The sequence below is a fragment of the Bos taurus genome, chromosome 6, assembly GCF_002263795.3.
Source record: "Bos taurus isolate L1 Dominette 01449 registration number 42190680 breed Hereford chromosome 6, ARS-UCD2.0, whole genome shotgun sequence".
Taxonomy (NCBI): Eukaryota; Metazoa; Chordata; class Mammalia; order Artiodactyla; family Bovidae; genus Bos; species Bos taurus.
In genome coordinates this window covers 80,846,990-80,862,266 of record NC_037333.1, presented here as the reverse complement: position 1 = coordinate 80,862,266, position 15,277 = coordinate 80,846,990, and the positions used below count along the sequence as shown (strand labels likewise).

Genomic DNA, 15,277 nt, shown 5'->3' with positions numbered 1-15,277 from the left:
AAAAATGCTACATCTCTTTCTACATCTTTTCAGTAAGGCAGAAGTATCCTTAGATACATTTGAAGTATGTGGGCATTTTTTTTATTCTTTTTCAATTTTAGGGAGGCAAAATTCCAATCAGATGGACTGCCCCAGAAGCTATTGCTTTTCGAAAGTTTACTTCTGCGAGTGATGTCTGGAGCTATGGAATCGTGATGTGGGAGGTTGTATCTTATGGAGAAAGACCCTACTGGGAGATGACCAACCAAGATGTAAGTACAAAACTAGTCCCCTTAAAATTTGAAAGGAGATATAGGTCTCTGAGTCATGCAATTTTTATATACATGCACACACACACACACAAATATAAGTGTGTATTTGTGTATATATATGTGTATTTCTGAAAATGACAGGTGCTTAAAAAAGTGAAAGGCTCTTTGCTTAACCTCTGGTCTGTTTTGTTGTTATTAAAATCCTTTATACAAAACCTCAAAATAAGTTAGCACAAAGGAAAGCAAGTTATTGTTATATAAAAGCTTAGTCCCTTGCCAGGACAGTTCTAGCTATACTATCATGATGTTTCACTCATTTCATGTCAGTATCATTTTCAAAAATGAAGAAAGAGCCATCAAAGAATGAATGCTGACAGGCAAGTTTTTACAACATGTGCCTGATAAAAGGAGCTAATACTCCATATGAAAAGGATGAATGATATTGATTTAACAGTGGATGCTCTTAGAGAATAAAAAGAAATAATCTATGTTTCTTTATATTTAAAAATAGAGGAAGAGTTATATTGTCTGTTTAATTTTGTAAAAAGTAAAAAAAAAAAAGCTGCTTTTTTCCCATATGGAGAAATAATTCAAGCTTAAAATAATAGAATCTTGGAATTAAAGACCCCAAAAAAGAATCTTCTATTCAGGTTCAGAATGATGCTTGACACATGACTCTCTGGTCTTTTCCTTTGTAATTTTCCATTGTGACTATTCAGTACAGCCCTTTCTATTTTGAATCACATTGAAATTTGATATTTTTATTCAAATAAATAATTATAAAAGCTAACATGTATTAAGTCCTTACTGTATCAAAAACAAAAACAATACTCTATGCCTATACTGTTTTAAATGATTTAACAACTAATAGCTCATTACTTCTTTGTAGAAAATAACAGCATAATGAACAAGCTTAGCTCAATAAATCACCATGACGATTTAAAACATTTCTTTTTTCCCCAATTATTTCTTTTGTCCATGCTCTCTAAAGTCTCCCTCTCCTACGCCTTTAGGGATTATTACACAGGTACTGTAACTCTCCAGCTGCATTTTGGTGAATCAGCAGTACCATGCTAGTAATTAAGATTCACTTTCAGATAAAAAAATCCAAGTCCAGTCTAAATCGAAGTCAATCCTACATCCATTTCAAAGTGTATTCTATAACAACAGGGTCAGCCTGACACCAGGTAGGGAGATTGGGAAGGAAGAATTGTCAGATTTTTGCTGTCCTCTCTGTGAGATCCTTGTATTCCAGCTGATATCCGAGAATTCCCATACTTACTGCCTGCTCCCCACCTCACAGCCTCTTATGATGCCTCACACATGTCTGCTTCACCAGAGGACAGCACATTCTTGTTGGTTGTTCTATCAGTGTCCCCTCTTTTAGGTACTATTGCAGGCTGTCCTGGGCTTCCGTGGTAGTTCATCTGGTAAAGAATCCGCCTGAATGCAAGAGAACAGGGTTCAATTCCTGGGTCAGGAAGATCTGCTGGAGAAGGGATAGACTACCCATTCCAGTATTCTTGGCCCAGCTGGTAAAGAATCCTTCTTCAGTGCTGCTCTAACCAGCCTGCCTCCTTCAGATTCCCTAGATGAGAAGTCAAGGTCGCCCTCTGGCTTTCCCAAGAAATATTTAACAGCATTCTTCTTGGATAGCAATAGGAAATTAAGCTGATTGATTCCTGCCTCTCAGCAAGCATACTGCAAGGCAATGATTCTCCCTTTCTTTTTGTCATCTACAATGCTACAACTAGTTTTCTTTGTGTCCTGTTTGGTTGACTTAGTCAAGCAAAGAAGGGATGCTGACTTTTATGTTTCTCTAAATTTGAGAGAAAATATCATCTACTGTCATCAACTTTATGATTTTAGGGCCAGGACTGTGGCCAAAGTGATGAAATCATTGCATGTTTAGCAATCAATCAGAGGGTTATTATCCATTTCCCAGTTAATACACTGGAGAGATTAAATGACTTTCTTTAGGCCACAAAAATATAAGTTATGCCAGAAGTTTCAGCTTGGCTCTCCAAAATTTTATACCTAACCTCCACACTGTTTCCAATTGAATCAGTCTTCTAATTGAATATAAAATATTCAATTCAGTATGTAATAATTACTATGGATTAATCTAGTCTAGACAGAGACCAGACCTATTTTGCTATTTGCTACACTCTCCAGATAAATGTCTAATGCTAACTTGAAACATATGGTTTGGCTTTGGACTTCTCTCAAGGCTCATTTCAATGCCACTGTTTCCTTTAGTCTTTATGAGAGTATTTCATTCTGTCATGCCAACAAGGCTGCTCCCTTCTCTCGAGGAAAACATTTATCCCTATTTGGTGTTATAGCTCCTTCTCACTCTTGAGATATATTTAATTCTGATTTGTCACTTGAAATTATTTTTAGTCCTTCCCAAATATGTCAACATTCGGAAAATTAAGATCATGGCATCCGGTCCCATCACTTCATGGCAAATAGATGGGGAAACAGTGGAAACAGTGTCAGACTTTATTTTTTGGGACGCCAAAATCACTGCAGATGGTAATTGCAGCCATGAAATTAAAAGACGCTTACTCTTTGGAAGGAAAGTTATGACCGACCTAGACAGCATATTAAAAAGCAGAGAGACATTACTTTGCCAACAAAGGTCCATCTAGTCAAGGCTATGGTTTTTCCAGTGATCATGTATGGATGTGAGAGTTGGACTATAAAGAAAGCTGAGCAGCAAAGAATTGATGCTTTTGAATTGTGGCATTGGAGAAGACTTGAGAGTCCCTTGGACTGCAAGGAGATCCAACCAATCCATCCTAAAGGAGATCAGTCCTGGCTGTTCATTGGAAGGACTGATGTTGAAGCTGTAACTCCAGTACTTTGGCCACCTGATGCGAAGAGCTAATTCATTTGAAAAGACCCTGATGCTGGGAAAGATTGAGGGCAGGAGGAGAAGGGGATGACAGAGGATGAGATGGTTGGATGGCATCACCGACTCAATGGACATGGATTTGGTTGGCTCCAGGAGTTGGTGATGGGCAGGGAGGCCTGGAGTGCTGTGGTTCATGGGGTCACAAAGAGTAGGACACGACTGAGTGACTGAACTGAACTGAACTGAAATATGTGTATAATATATGTAGCATTATTATTCACATTATTGACCATCATGCCTGACATAGCTTTATCTGTCATAAATATTATAGATCAAAGTAGAATATAATGTTAGGTGAAAGCTCATATGTGTTTCTGTTGATCTGGACTGGGCTTGCTCATGCTTCTGTGGACTGGTTGATATATACTGGTACACCTTGGCTCTGTTCCACATGGCCCTCATCTTCTATCAGAGACCAGCAGGCTAGCCTAGATATGAGCTCATTTGCCATGTGACTGAAGGGTGAGAATAAGCCCAATTGCACTTCAGCCTGCACATTCCATTGTCCAATCCCATAATCAGAGGATCAGTCCAGTTCCCATAATCAGCTCATTGTGAATGGACAATCTAAATTTACATGGAAAAGGACATAGAAACAAAAAGGTGTGAAGGATTGGGAAAAGATATTTTTCCTGTTTTCAGCCATTAGAGAGTATTGATACTTTTTCAGATAACTTTATTTAAAACTGTTTAGAAGATACAAGGAAGTGCTAATGTAATATTTTCAGAACACAATAAAAATAAAAGCTAATATTTTGGCCTTGGTTGGGTTTTCTAAGAACTTACAGAAAATTACTATACAATTAAAGATCTTTTTAAAATGTCTGCCTTTAATAGAATGTCCAACACATGTCTTGCATTTTCTCAGCAAGTTAAATATTAAGTTTGGTATGCCTCAATTTCTTATCAAAATTTGTATCCAAGAAACATGACAAATCTACTATATTTGAAAACCACGATCACTGAATATTTCTTTTGAAAAATGATTCTCAGAAAGCAAAATAGAAGTACTGATTTGGCAGTTTTAAATGATCTTTTCTGTCATCTCTGCATTCTAGATATTGTCTGATTCTAAAAGGGCTTTGCTACCATGAAAATGTTACATTACCAAGACATGCAGAATAATCTAAATCTCTCAGAGGAGCCCTTCTGCTGTGTCAGGGAGACAGAATGCTGCAGTAGGTTTGTTTTGATTTAGGATTGCCTCCATCATCACAGAGAAAAGCCATGACAACATATAATAAAAACCAGCTAAGATGACGAATATGATTTTAGGTAAATATCAGACCATGAACTCTGATTCAAGTTTGGGAAGCTAAGATTATATCCTGTTGTCAGTAGAAGCTTCCTTATTTACAACAAACATTTTAAATGTCAACATTTTTCAGAACTTGAAACAAAATAAGAGGATGTGTGTTGCATTTTTATATTTAGTGACAATCTCTTTTACTCATTGGGAAAGACCCTGATACTGGGAAAGATTGAAGGCAGGAGGAGAAGGGGGTGAAAGAGGATAAGATGGTTGGATGGCCACATGAACTCAATGGACATGAGTTTGAGCAAACTCAGGGAGTTGATGAAGGACAGGGAAGCCTGGAGTGCTGCAATCCATGGGGTTGCAGAGTTGGACATGACTTAGCAACTGAAAAACAAAATGAATACATAGTGTATACTAAGCACATAAGTTATAAAGTGTTTTAAAAACTTATTTAAGCAATACATTTTTTTAAATTTTTAAGTGTTTTTTTTAATTTTTAATTAATTATTTTAATTGGAGGATAATTGCCTTAAAATATTGTGATGTTTTTTGCCATACATCAACATGAATCAGCCATGGGTGCACATTTGTCCCACCATCCTGAACCCCTCTCCCACCTCCCTCCCCACCCCAAACTCTGGCTTGTCCCAGGGCACCAGCTTTGTGTGCCCTGCTTCATGCATCAAACTTGCACTGGATCATCTATTTTACATATGGTAGTATACATGTTCCAATGCTATTCTCTCATTCAGATTTCTAATACCATTTCTGTTAGCCTAAATCATACCTTTAAGGTGACAAATATCTTTGACTCCCAAAGGATGTGAACTCACCTTGTACTAGATGTGCCTCCCTTTCTCTCAATTTTTTGTTTGTTTGTTTCAGTTTCTGATGGGATAGAATGATGTGTGTATATGTATACAGCATTGCTGAAGTTTTTAATGGCAAAACAAAAAAGAACAGTTTATGGTAACATACAGCATACTGTAATTAACTGAAGTATGAGGAGTTTAGTTCTCACCCAAATACTCCAAATTACCAAGATTTGACAAATTAGCAATAATTTGAGCAAATTATTCTTGGTCTCAATGAGTCTACTGGACAAATGATTATTGGTCTTCTAAGGATAACGCTGCCTTTGGATGCAATTAATTAGTTTAGGGACTGGTAGGTAACTTCATGGAAATTCCTACCTTTTTGGGGAAAAATGAGACATAAATATCAGTCTAAAATTTCTATACCTTGCTTTTTAGAAACAACTAAAACAAAAATTTTAAATTGAAAGAATAGAATAATCTTTGATTCGATGGCTCTTGGTCAGCTTCAGTGATTATAAAGGAAATGGATTTGAACAGATTTCTAAGATCTTTCTAATCTCTGGAATTCTCTCAGATTGATGTATGAAGAAAAAGATACACTTGATACTTTTTTAATAGCTATTGGAAACAGGGAAGAAATACCAGGGGAAAAAATTAGTCTATATGAAACTATTTCTGTGGCATTTGAGATAATTTCCAGGAATATATTATTAAACTCCATTTACTTTGGAGGAGCTTCGTATCTATGAAGGACTCATCTGTGAAGGTTCGAGTGAATACCAAGCAACGTAAGCATTCACAGTCTATGTAGAAACTAATTCTTCAGAGCTCATGCTGATGCTTGACGTTTCCCTACCAATTTCCTGCCACTCACTTATCCAGCCTACACTTTCACATCTCCTGTGATGAAGAATGCACTATCTTTCAAAATAGCTCATTTTAATTCTGGATATTAATTTTTTTCTTATGGTGGAAGAAGTCTGACTCTTCCTGACCCAGGGATTGAACCCTGGTCTCCTGGATTGTAGGCAGACACTTTACCGTCTGAGCCACCAGGGAAGTCCCAGTAATATCCATACTTGTCCCAAATTATTTTCTGGGGAGGTAATAATTTCTCATTTCAGTAGAGTGACTCAGCGCTTAGATAGAAAGATCTACATAATTGCATGCCAGAGAGACTTAGATGTGAGTCTTCCCACAGCCACTTGTTACTTGTGTGAATGTGTGCAGTGGTTAACCTTCTGAAATGTCACGTTTCACTTGTAAAATGTGTATTGATTCTTATTTTGCAGATATGTGTTAAAAATGAGTGCAGATAATATACATATATTTTGCATCTTAGTACCTATAATATCTCCAGTTCAATGGACATAAACTTGGGCAAACTCCAGGAGTTGGTAAGGGACAGGGAAGCCTGGTGTACTGCAGTCCATGGGATTGCAAAGAGTCAGAGACGACTTGGTGACTGAACAACAACAATCTATTATATAATGCCTGGACTAGTTTAGATCCTCCAAGAAGCCTATGTCAAGAGGGAATTCCATATACATTGTATTCTTAAAGGGAATGCTTGTGAGGAAAAAGAGGAAAGGATGAGAGGAAGCTGGGAGAGATGTCAGACTGTGATGCAAATCTGGTCCCAGATAGAGATCAGAGGAAGGATGGTGGAGGCCAGCATCTGAGACCAAAGTGTACTTCTAAGAGAGGTTGCTAAGGCTGCCAAGGAGTCCCCAAGCCAACACTGGCTGTTGTAGGAGTCTCATAGGAATGTGTCTATCTTATCAGTAGCATATTCAGTAATTGGGAGTAATCTATACAAGGGCCTTCCTGATAGCTCAGTTAATAAAAAAAAAAAAAAATCCACCTGCAATGCAGGAGACACCGGTTTGATTCCTGGGTCAGGAAAATCCACTGGAGAAGGGATACACTCCCCACTCCAGTATTCTTGGGCTTCCCTGTGGCTCATCTGGTAAAGAATCTGCCTGCAATGCTGGAGACCTGGATTCAATCCCTGGGTTAGGAAAAGCCCCTGGAGAAGGGAAAGGCTACCCACTCCAATATTCTGGCCTAGAGAATTCCATGAACTATATAATCCCTGGGATCACAAAGAGTCAGACATAACTGAGCGACTTTCACTTTGAATCTACACAGACCATGGCCTTGGTATAACATGATGATGAATTTTAGAGGTGTTAGGGTTAAGGTCTGTAGGTCAGTTACCATGCCTGCAGATGAAGATATGTGAGACAGATTTTTGTGGTTGCCATGCTCCACTTTTTTTGCAACACAAAGCAACTTTTCCACACGAGTTCCAGAAGCATCTGTTCCATGATTCTGTAGGCTTTTCTTTCTGAAGGAAAATTCAGAAAAGGCCGATTACAGACCAAACTAGCCCCTCAGCTGATCTCAGGACCTCATATAGTTCTTAACCTCTCCCTCCTCCAGCATCCATTCTGACTTCCCATCACCAACAACCTGGCAAATCATGGTGGCTTAACTGGTAGGCTGAATCAATCTTTCATTCTTGGAGGTAAGCATTTTCTGTTCACAGTTGTTATAAAGAAGTAACAAGAGGGCCCCTTAGAGTTTTACCTGGGGTCCACATAAATTTCTCCTTGCCCCAACTGTGTGAAAGCAGTTCCAATGCTTCCTGCTCTTCAGTATCAATAATCTTGGCCATCATGGTGAAAGACACCTCTTCTCTTGTGCTTGTACCTGTTCACAGATAGTCCAGAGTGCCCTGGGTCACATCTATAACCTGTTGTCACCTAGCAAGAATCACTGGGAATAAAGAACAATGTAGAAATTTCTGATTCAATACATAAACTGCATCCCGAATAATGACACCTAATCCTATCAAAGTGTTGCCTCCATGTTTGTGCTTCAGTGGTGTCTTTAAAAGTCTTCCAGCATTCTGTGAGGTTTGTTGCTTCTGGATAATGAACTGTGTATAATGGTTGCTGGAACCAGCACATAACAGAGAATTTTCAGAACATTTCCACCTGAATGAGATTGTGTTGGTAGCTTGCAGCTGACATAGAGGGAGTGTTTATATCAGATAAGTAAGAAAATATTTGATTCATTATATTCTTTGCAGGCAAAGATGGAGAAGCTCTAAACAGTCAGTAAAAACAAGACCTGCAGCTTATTGTGGCTCAGATCATGAGCTCCTTATTGCAAAATTCAGACTTAAATTTTAAAAAGTAGGGAAAACCACTAGGCCATTCAGGAGTTTGGAGTGTTAGTTGCTCAATCATGTCCGGCTCTTTGTGATCCCACAGACTGTAGCCTGACAGGTTCTTCTGTCCATGGGAATCCCCAGGAAAGAGTACTGGAGTGGGTTGCCATTCCCTTCTCCAGAGGATCTTCCCGACCCAGGTATCAAGCCTGGTCTCCTGCATTGCAGACAGATTCTTTACTATCTGAGCAACAGTGAAGTTCCATTCCCAGGTATGACCTAAATAAAATCCCTTACAATTATACGGTGGAAGTGACAAGTAGATTAAAGGGATTAGATCTGATAGACAGAGTGCCTGAAGAACTTTGGTTGGAAGTTCATAACATTGTACAGGAAGCAGTGATCAAAACCATCCCCAAGAAAAAGAAATGCAAAAAGGAAAAGTGGTTGTCTGATGAGGCTTAAAAATAGCTGAGAAAATAAGAGAAGTGAAAGGCAAAGGAAAAAGGGAAAGAAATAACCAACTGAATGCAAAGTTCCAGAGAATAGCACAGTGAGATACGAAAGCCTTCTTAAATGGACAATACAAAGAAACAGGAAAACAGTAGAATTAAAAAGACTAGAGATCTCTTCAAGAAAATGGGAGATACCAAGGGAATATTTCATGGGAAGATGGGCTCAATAAAGGACAGAAATGGTATGGACCTGACAGAAGTACAAGAGAGTAAGAAAAGATGGGAAGAATACATAGAATAACTATACAAAAATAGTCTTAATGACCCAGTTAACCACAATTGTGTGATCACTCACCTAGAGCCACACATCCTGGAGTACGAAGTCAAGTCGACCTTAGGAAGCATTACTATGAACAAAGCTAGTCGAGGTGATGGAATTCCAGATGAGCTATTTCAAATCCTAAAAGATGATGCTGTTAAACTGTTGCACTCAATATGCTAGAAAATTTGGAAAACTCAGCAGTGGTTACAGGACTGGAAAAGGTCAGTTTTCATTTCAATCCAAAAGAAGGGCACTGCCAAAGAATGTTCAAACTACCAGACAATTGCACTCATTTTGCATGCTAGTAAGGTTAGGCTCAAAATTCTTCAATCCAGACTTCAACAATACATGAACCAAGAACTACCACATGTTCAAACTGGATTTAGAAAGGGCAGAGGAACCAGAGACCGAATTGCCAACATCCATTGTATCACAGAAAAAGCAAGGAAACTTTAAAAAAAAAAAAAAAAAACCTTCTGCTTCATTGACTATGTGAAGGCCTTTGTTGTGGATCATAACAAACTGTGGAAAATTCTTAAAGAGTTGGAGTACCAGAGCACCTTACCTGTCTCCTGAGAAACCTGCATTCAGGACAAGAAATGACAATTAGAACCGGACTTAGAACAACTGACTGGTTCAAAATTGGGAAAGGAGTATTTCAAGGTTGTATATTGTCACCCTGCATATTTAGCTTCTATGCAGAGACATCATGTGAAATGCCAGGCTGAATGAAGTGAAGTGAAGAGTGAAGATTACCTGGAGAAATACCAACAATCTCAGATATGTAGATGATACCACTCTAATGGCAGAAGTGAAGAGGAACTAAAGAGCCTCTGGATGAAGGTGAAAGAGGAGAGTGTAAAAACTGGCTTAAAACTCAACATTAAAAAATCTAAGATCATGTCATCTGGTACCATCACTTCATCGCAAACAGAAGGGGAAAAAGTGGAAACAGTGGAAGATTTTATTTTCTTAGGCTTCAAAATCATTGCAGACTGACTGCAGCCATGAAATTTTAAAAAAAAGACTTGCTCCTTGCAAGAAAAGCAACGATAAAGGTAGTGTATTACAAAGCAGAGACATTATTTTGCCAACAAAGGTGCTTATTGTCAAGCTTATGGTTTCTCCAGTAGTCATGTATGGATGTGAGAGTTGGACCATGAAGAAGACTGAACGCTGAAGAGTTGATGCTTTCAAATTGTGGTACGGTGAAGAGTCCTTTGGACAGCAAGAAGATCAAACCAGTCGCTGCTGAAGGAAATCAATCGTGAATATTCATTGGAAGGACTGATGCTGAACCTGAAGCTCCAGTACTTTGGCCACCTGATGTGAAGAGCCGACTCACTGGAAATGACCCAGATTCTGGGAAAGATTGAAGGCAAAAAGAGAAGGTGACAGAGGATGAGATGATTAGATAGCATTACTGACTCAATGAACATGAATTTGAGATAATGAAGGACAGGGAAGCCTGGCATGCTGCAGTTCATGGGGTTGCAAAGAGTCAGAAACGACTTAGCAACTGAACAACAACAACAACAAAGCAATGTTATAAATTCCCCCCAAGAAGAGAAAGTTGTTAAATATTTACCAGCATATCCTTATGTATGTGATAAGCTCACAGATCCTTTACTATGATGTGGATATTCTTGTTACGTGATATGTTAGGTGTGAGTTCACGTTTGTGGATCAGGCATTCCAACCTGTAAATACTAGCTAGAGCTCTGTGGGTAGCAAAAGCAAACCATACCCAGAAAGGGTATATGTACCTGAAAGATGAACCTCCTGATACTTGCATCATGGAAAGGGCCCAACAGAGTCACCATCAGGTAATTACTGCCTTATCACAATAGTGCTCAGTGTTGGGACATATGTATTGGAAGAAGAGGCAGCATTCTTTAAATTGTGTTCAGACTATTGATTTACATGTCAGTGCCAAGAAAATGCATAGCATATGACAATATTTCAGTTATAGAAGTCTGAAATGGTGCCAGGTTGTCTGTAAAAATTCTGGCTATCTTTTTATTTATTATCTTTTCATTTGTTCATCTCAACCATGTATATTAAGAAATATAATCATAATAACAAAGTCAATTCATTAGATTATGATTCATTGGCCATACATTGTAAATTTTATGGTAAAATGAACAGCCTACATAGAACTTTGGTAGATTTCTAGCTTTTCACAAACCACCAGAGTAGTAACACCATTCATTTCTACCTCAAGCCATGAAAGGAACAATAGGTAAAAATGAAAAAAAAAAACAAAAACAAAACTGCACAATGTCCAAATATAAAATCTAAAATTATAGCACTAAATATATTTTAAATATACATTCTAAAGATGAATTTAGAATTAAATTCAATAACCTAATTACAGGGCCAAGTTCTAAGTTAGCTTAGAGACAGAATATTATATCTATATATAAAATTACAGCTGAAAAGAAAATTAAGTAATATATTCTGGAAATAATTTCTCAGATCAGATAACTTACAAATTCCTTTAAAACTAAGGAATTGGTTTAATTTATTCATTTCATGATAACATATAATAGCAGTCCCCAAGCTTTTTGGCAGCAGGGACCAGTTTCATGGAAGACAATTTTTCCATGGACTAGAGTATGGGGTGTTGGGAGAGAAGAAAAAAGGGGGCATGATTCAAAGACATTACATTTATTGTGCACTTCATATCTATTATTATTACATTAGCTCCACCTCAGATCATCAGGCTTTAGATCCCGGAGTTTGGGGACCCTTGACTTGTAAGACTAGATGGTCAGAGAAGGAAAGAAAATAATTTTTAAAAATAGATGTCAAAGAAAAAAAAGTAGGTGTAATTAGTATTAAGCTTTGAGGACAAGAACATTATAAGATAGATTTTATGTAAATATGAATGACTACTTTCACTGCATAGTAAAATATTTCATGATATAAACTCTATTAAGACATTTAATTCTGCTACATAGACATTATTAGAGAATAACCATTGTCCTTATAAACAATGTGGAGTCTTATAATAAGCAAATTAATGAACTTTCATAAATATAGGAGTACAAATGGCACTTTTAATTTTTACTATTCATTTATTTGATCAATAGTGATAATAATTTCTCAGAATTGATTTAGCACTTTTTTCTTTTGTAAATTTTTTATTAGTACCTATTTCTTATTTGTTGTTTTATTATTTTACTTCTCAATACTGTGTGAGATTTTAATACACTAGATATGTTAACTGTATCTTATAATTTTTTAAAATATTTTCTACTATGACTTGCCTTTTAACTTTTTGTATTTTTTTGAGTCAACTAAAGCAGTAGATGACTCTCAGAGTCCTTGAGTTCTTTTTATTTCTTTGCCTGAACTTAACTATTGGTGCTTCTCAGGAACCTTTATTTTGTGTCCTTCCCAGGGAGCTATAAACTACACCCGACCTCAAGCTGTGACCAAGTGCTGATGACCCTCACATTCATATTATCAGCCCAAATATCTCCTGTACTCTAGCCAGATTCCTGCAAATTGCCATCTACAGTTGCCTAAACTTACTTCAAATAAAACAAGCTCCAAATTATACCTGTCAACCTTTCCCACCCCCATAAATGTTCTTACCTAAAATTAACAGCAAAAATCAACCAGCATGAAAGGCTTGAACTTATTTTCTCTCAAAAATTTTCTCTACTAGCCCCTCTACCCATGTGTTATAAATGTCTCTGAAATCTGCCATTTTGTCTTCCTCCATCTGCCCCTGCTTTTGTTCAGATGCTGTTTCCTTTATCATTAGAAGACTGATTTCTCTCCAACCTTTCAAAATTGTCTTTATAAACTCTCTATTATAATCCTATTTTTTCTAATTGTCAGGTCAAATCTAAAGTGTTTGTTGAAACAAACACGTAACAATCATTAAGAAAATATTCAAATAGGATTTGAGAAATATGCTCATCATTATTGGTTTTTGGTATCATTTAAATATTAGAATTTAAATCATTGAATAACATATGTATTATTGTTTGATAACATGAACAATTCTAGAGTTAGATAGTTTGATGGCAGCAGCAACATTAAGAATGTTTTTGTTTTAAAAAAAAAACTCACAATTTGATACTCATATGTGTGGTTGCATTTAAAATCAGTGATGTTTATAATGCTCACACTACTAAACAGTCATTCCAAATTCCCAACTGAAAACAGTAGGTTATAATAAACAGCCAGACCTTGATATTATAAAATGATACAGGAGACAGTTATACTAATTTAGCCTTTGACTTATCCATCATTTGCCATCCAAAAGTCTCTTTAGAAGTAAAATTGTGCTTCTATTATTTTTAAAAATGTGGTTCTACACATAATTTTTCATTAAAAAGACATTAAATTTTCAGAGAAATCACTAAAAAAGTTAATCTCTATTTGATTCCAGAATGTGAGGATAAATAAAGCATGAACTATTTACTTTTATGTCAATTAATTTTATAAATTACCCTTTATCAATATTTTAGGTAAAAATGATTACCATTTATTTTCTTTATCATAAGTGAGGAAAGCCTATCTTTGTATGATAGCCTATTATTTCTTTTCATCGTATTTTGCAGCAAAAGGAGTAATGAAGGGTGTTAGAGGCAGTGATGCTGGTTGTTATTGCAAGAGTAAGAGTAAGGATGCAAGCTAAGCAGTGGGAAATTTCTCAAACTATTCTGTATTTAATCTGTGGTGTTGGGGGACCCGTTCTCTTTCACTTTACACAGGTGATTAAAGCCGTAGAGGAAGGCTACCGTCTGCCAAGCCCCATGGACTGCCCTGCTGCTCTCTACCAATTAATGCTGGATTGCTGGCAGAAAGATCGAAATAGCAGGCCCAAGTTTGAAGAAATTGTCAACATGTTGGACAAGCTGATCCGTAACCCAAGTAGCTTGAAGACACTGGTTAATGCATCAAGCAGGTACAAGGCCAGACTGGGGAGATTTTTCTGAATATTGCAAATTCAGATTAATGCCATAGATATCAAGTTAATGAAATTATTTTTGTACACATATTAGCCTATGAACCTATATTACACTAATTTATTTGAATATGGTTTTTGCATAATGTTCTTTACATGAATGAAATATAAACGATTAAATTATACTTAAAAACACCTATACCTAATCTAATAGTGTAACCTACCAGTTTCAGATAAATGTTAACTGTAGTCAAATTCAGGTAATATTTCCTAAAAATCCCCAAATATATGTACTTTCCAGTGCTTTGAACCCTACGTAGGTTTGGATGGGGAAATAAGATTATAAGATCACAGGAAAAAGCCAGTTAATCACTGAAAAAATTTTAAACCAGAAATATATAACAATTACTCTTGATTTCCTTAGCTAGATTTCTCAACCTGTCATATTCTATAAACATCAACAACTCCTTAAGAGACTCTTTCCTCTTATCCAGTTGAGTATAGACATTTGGATAATCATTTACTGTGTAGTTTAAACAGGACTTGAAACTAATAAATGAGTAATCTTGTGGAAAAAACTTGTGTGAGCAAATGAGCATTTTTAAAATTTTTCTGAATGCCTGTAAATGCATTTAAATAATGTTATCTTATATAAAGAATTCTTAACTCGTTTACTTGAAAAATTACAAAATTGTCCTCTCAATAAAGGACATCATTTTGATTATGTACTAGGAAATATACCAGATTATTATTTTCACTATATATAAGGCAGTTATCGTTCTCTACAAGAAAAGGTATCCTTCTGGTAGCTGAATTGACTACCCATAGTATGCACCAAATGAGAAACAATTTATTGATAAAGTTACATAAGTTCTGTGACTCTGGTATAAACATTTGTTTACTAGACAAAGAGTCATTTTTAAATACAAATGAGGAATGAATCTTCAAACTCTGTTCAGGCATCATTAGCTTTCTGTGGTAGCAAATGGAGAATACATCTTAGAGATTACTCCTTATGTTATTCCCAAAGTAACTGCTTTTAATTTTTTTTTTTGTCATCTAAAATATTGTGTTTCTCTCTAGTTGTTTGAATTATGTTGTCACAAATTGATGTAAGGAAAGGAAATCATAAAGAGAAATTTTAAGTT

The 15,277-nt window shown here is 36.4% G+C and overlaps 1 protein-coding gene across 9 annotated transcripts in view; it reads left to right on the top strand.

The window, feature by feature from the left end:
• Positions 1–15,277, top strand: part of EPHA5 (EPH receptor A5) — a 408,104-nt gene that overhangs the window by 378,413 nt on the left and 14,414 nt on the right. For all 9 annotated transcript variants that reach the window (XM_005208053.5, XM_010806168.4, XM_059887773.1 and 6 more), the window contains 2 exons: positions 102–251; positions 13,936–14,129. In XM_005208053.5, the coding sequence (XP_005208110.1) occupies positions 102–251; positions 13,936–14,129 (344 nt within the window). The remainder of the gene's footprint in view (positions 1–101; positions 252–13,935; positions 14,130–15,277) is intronic.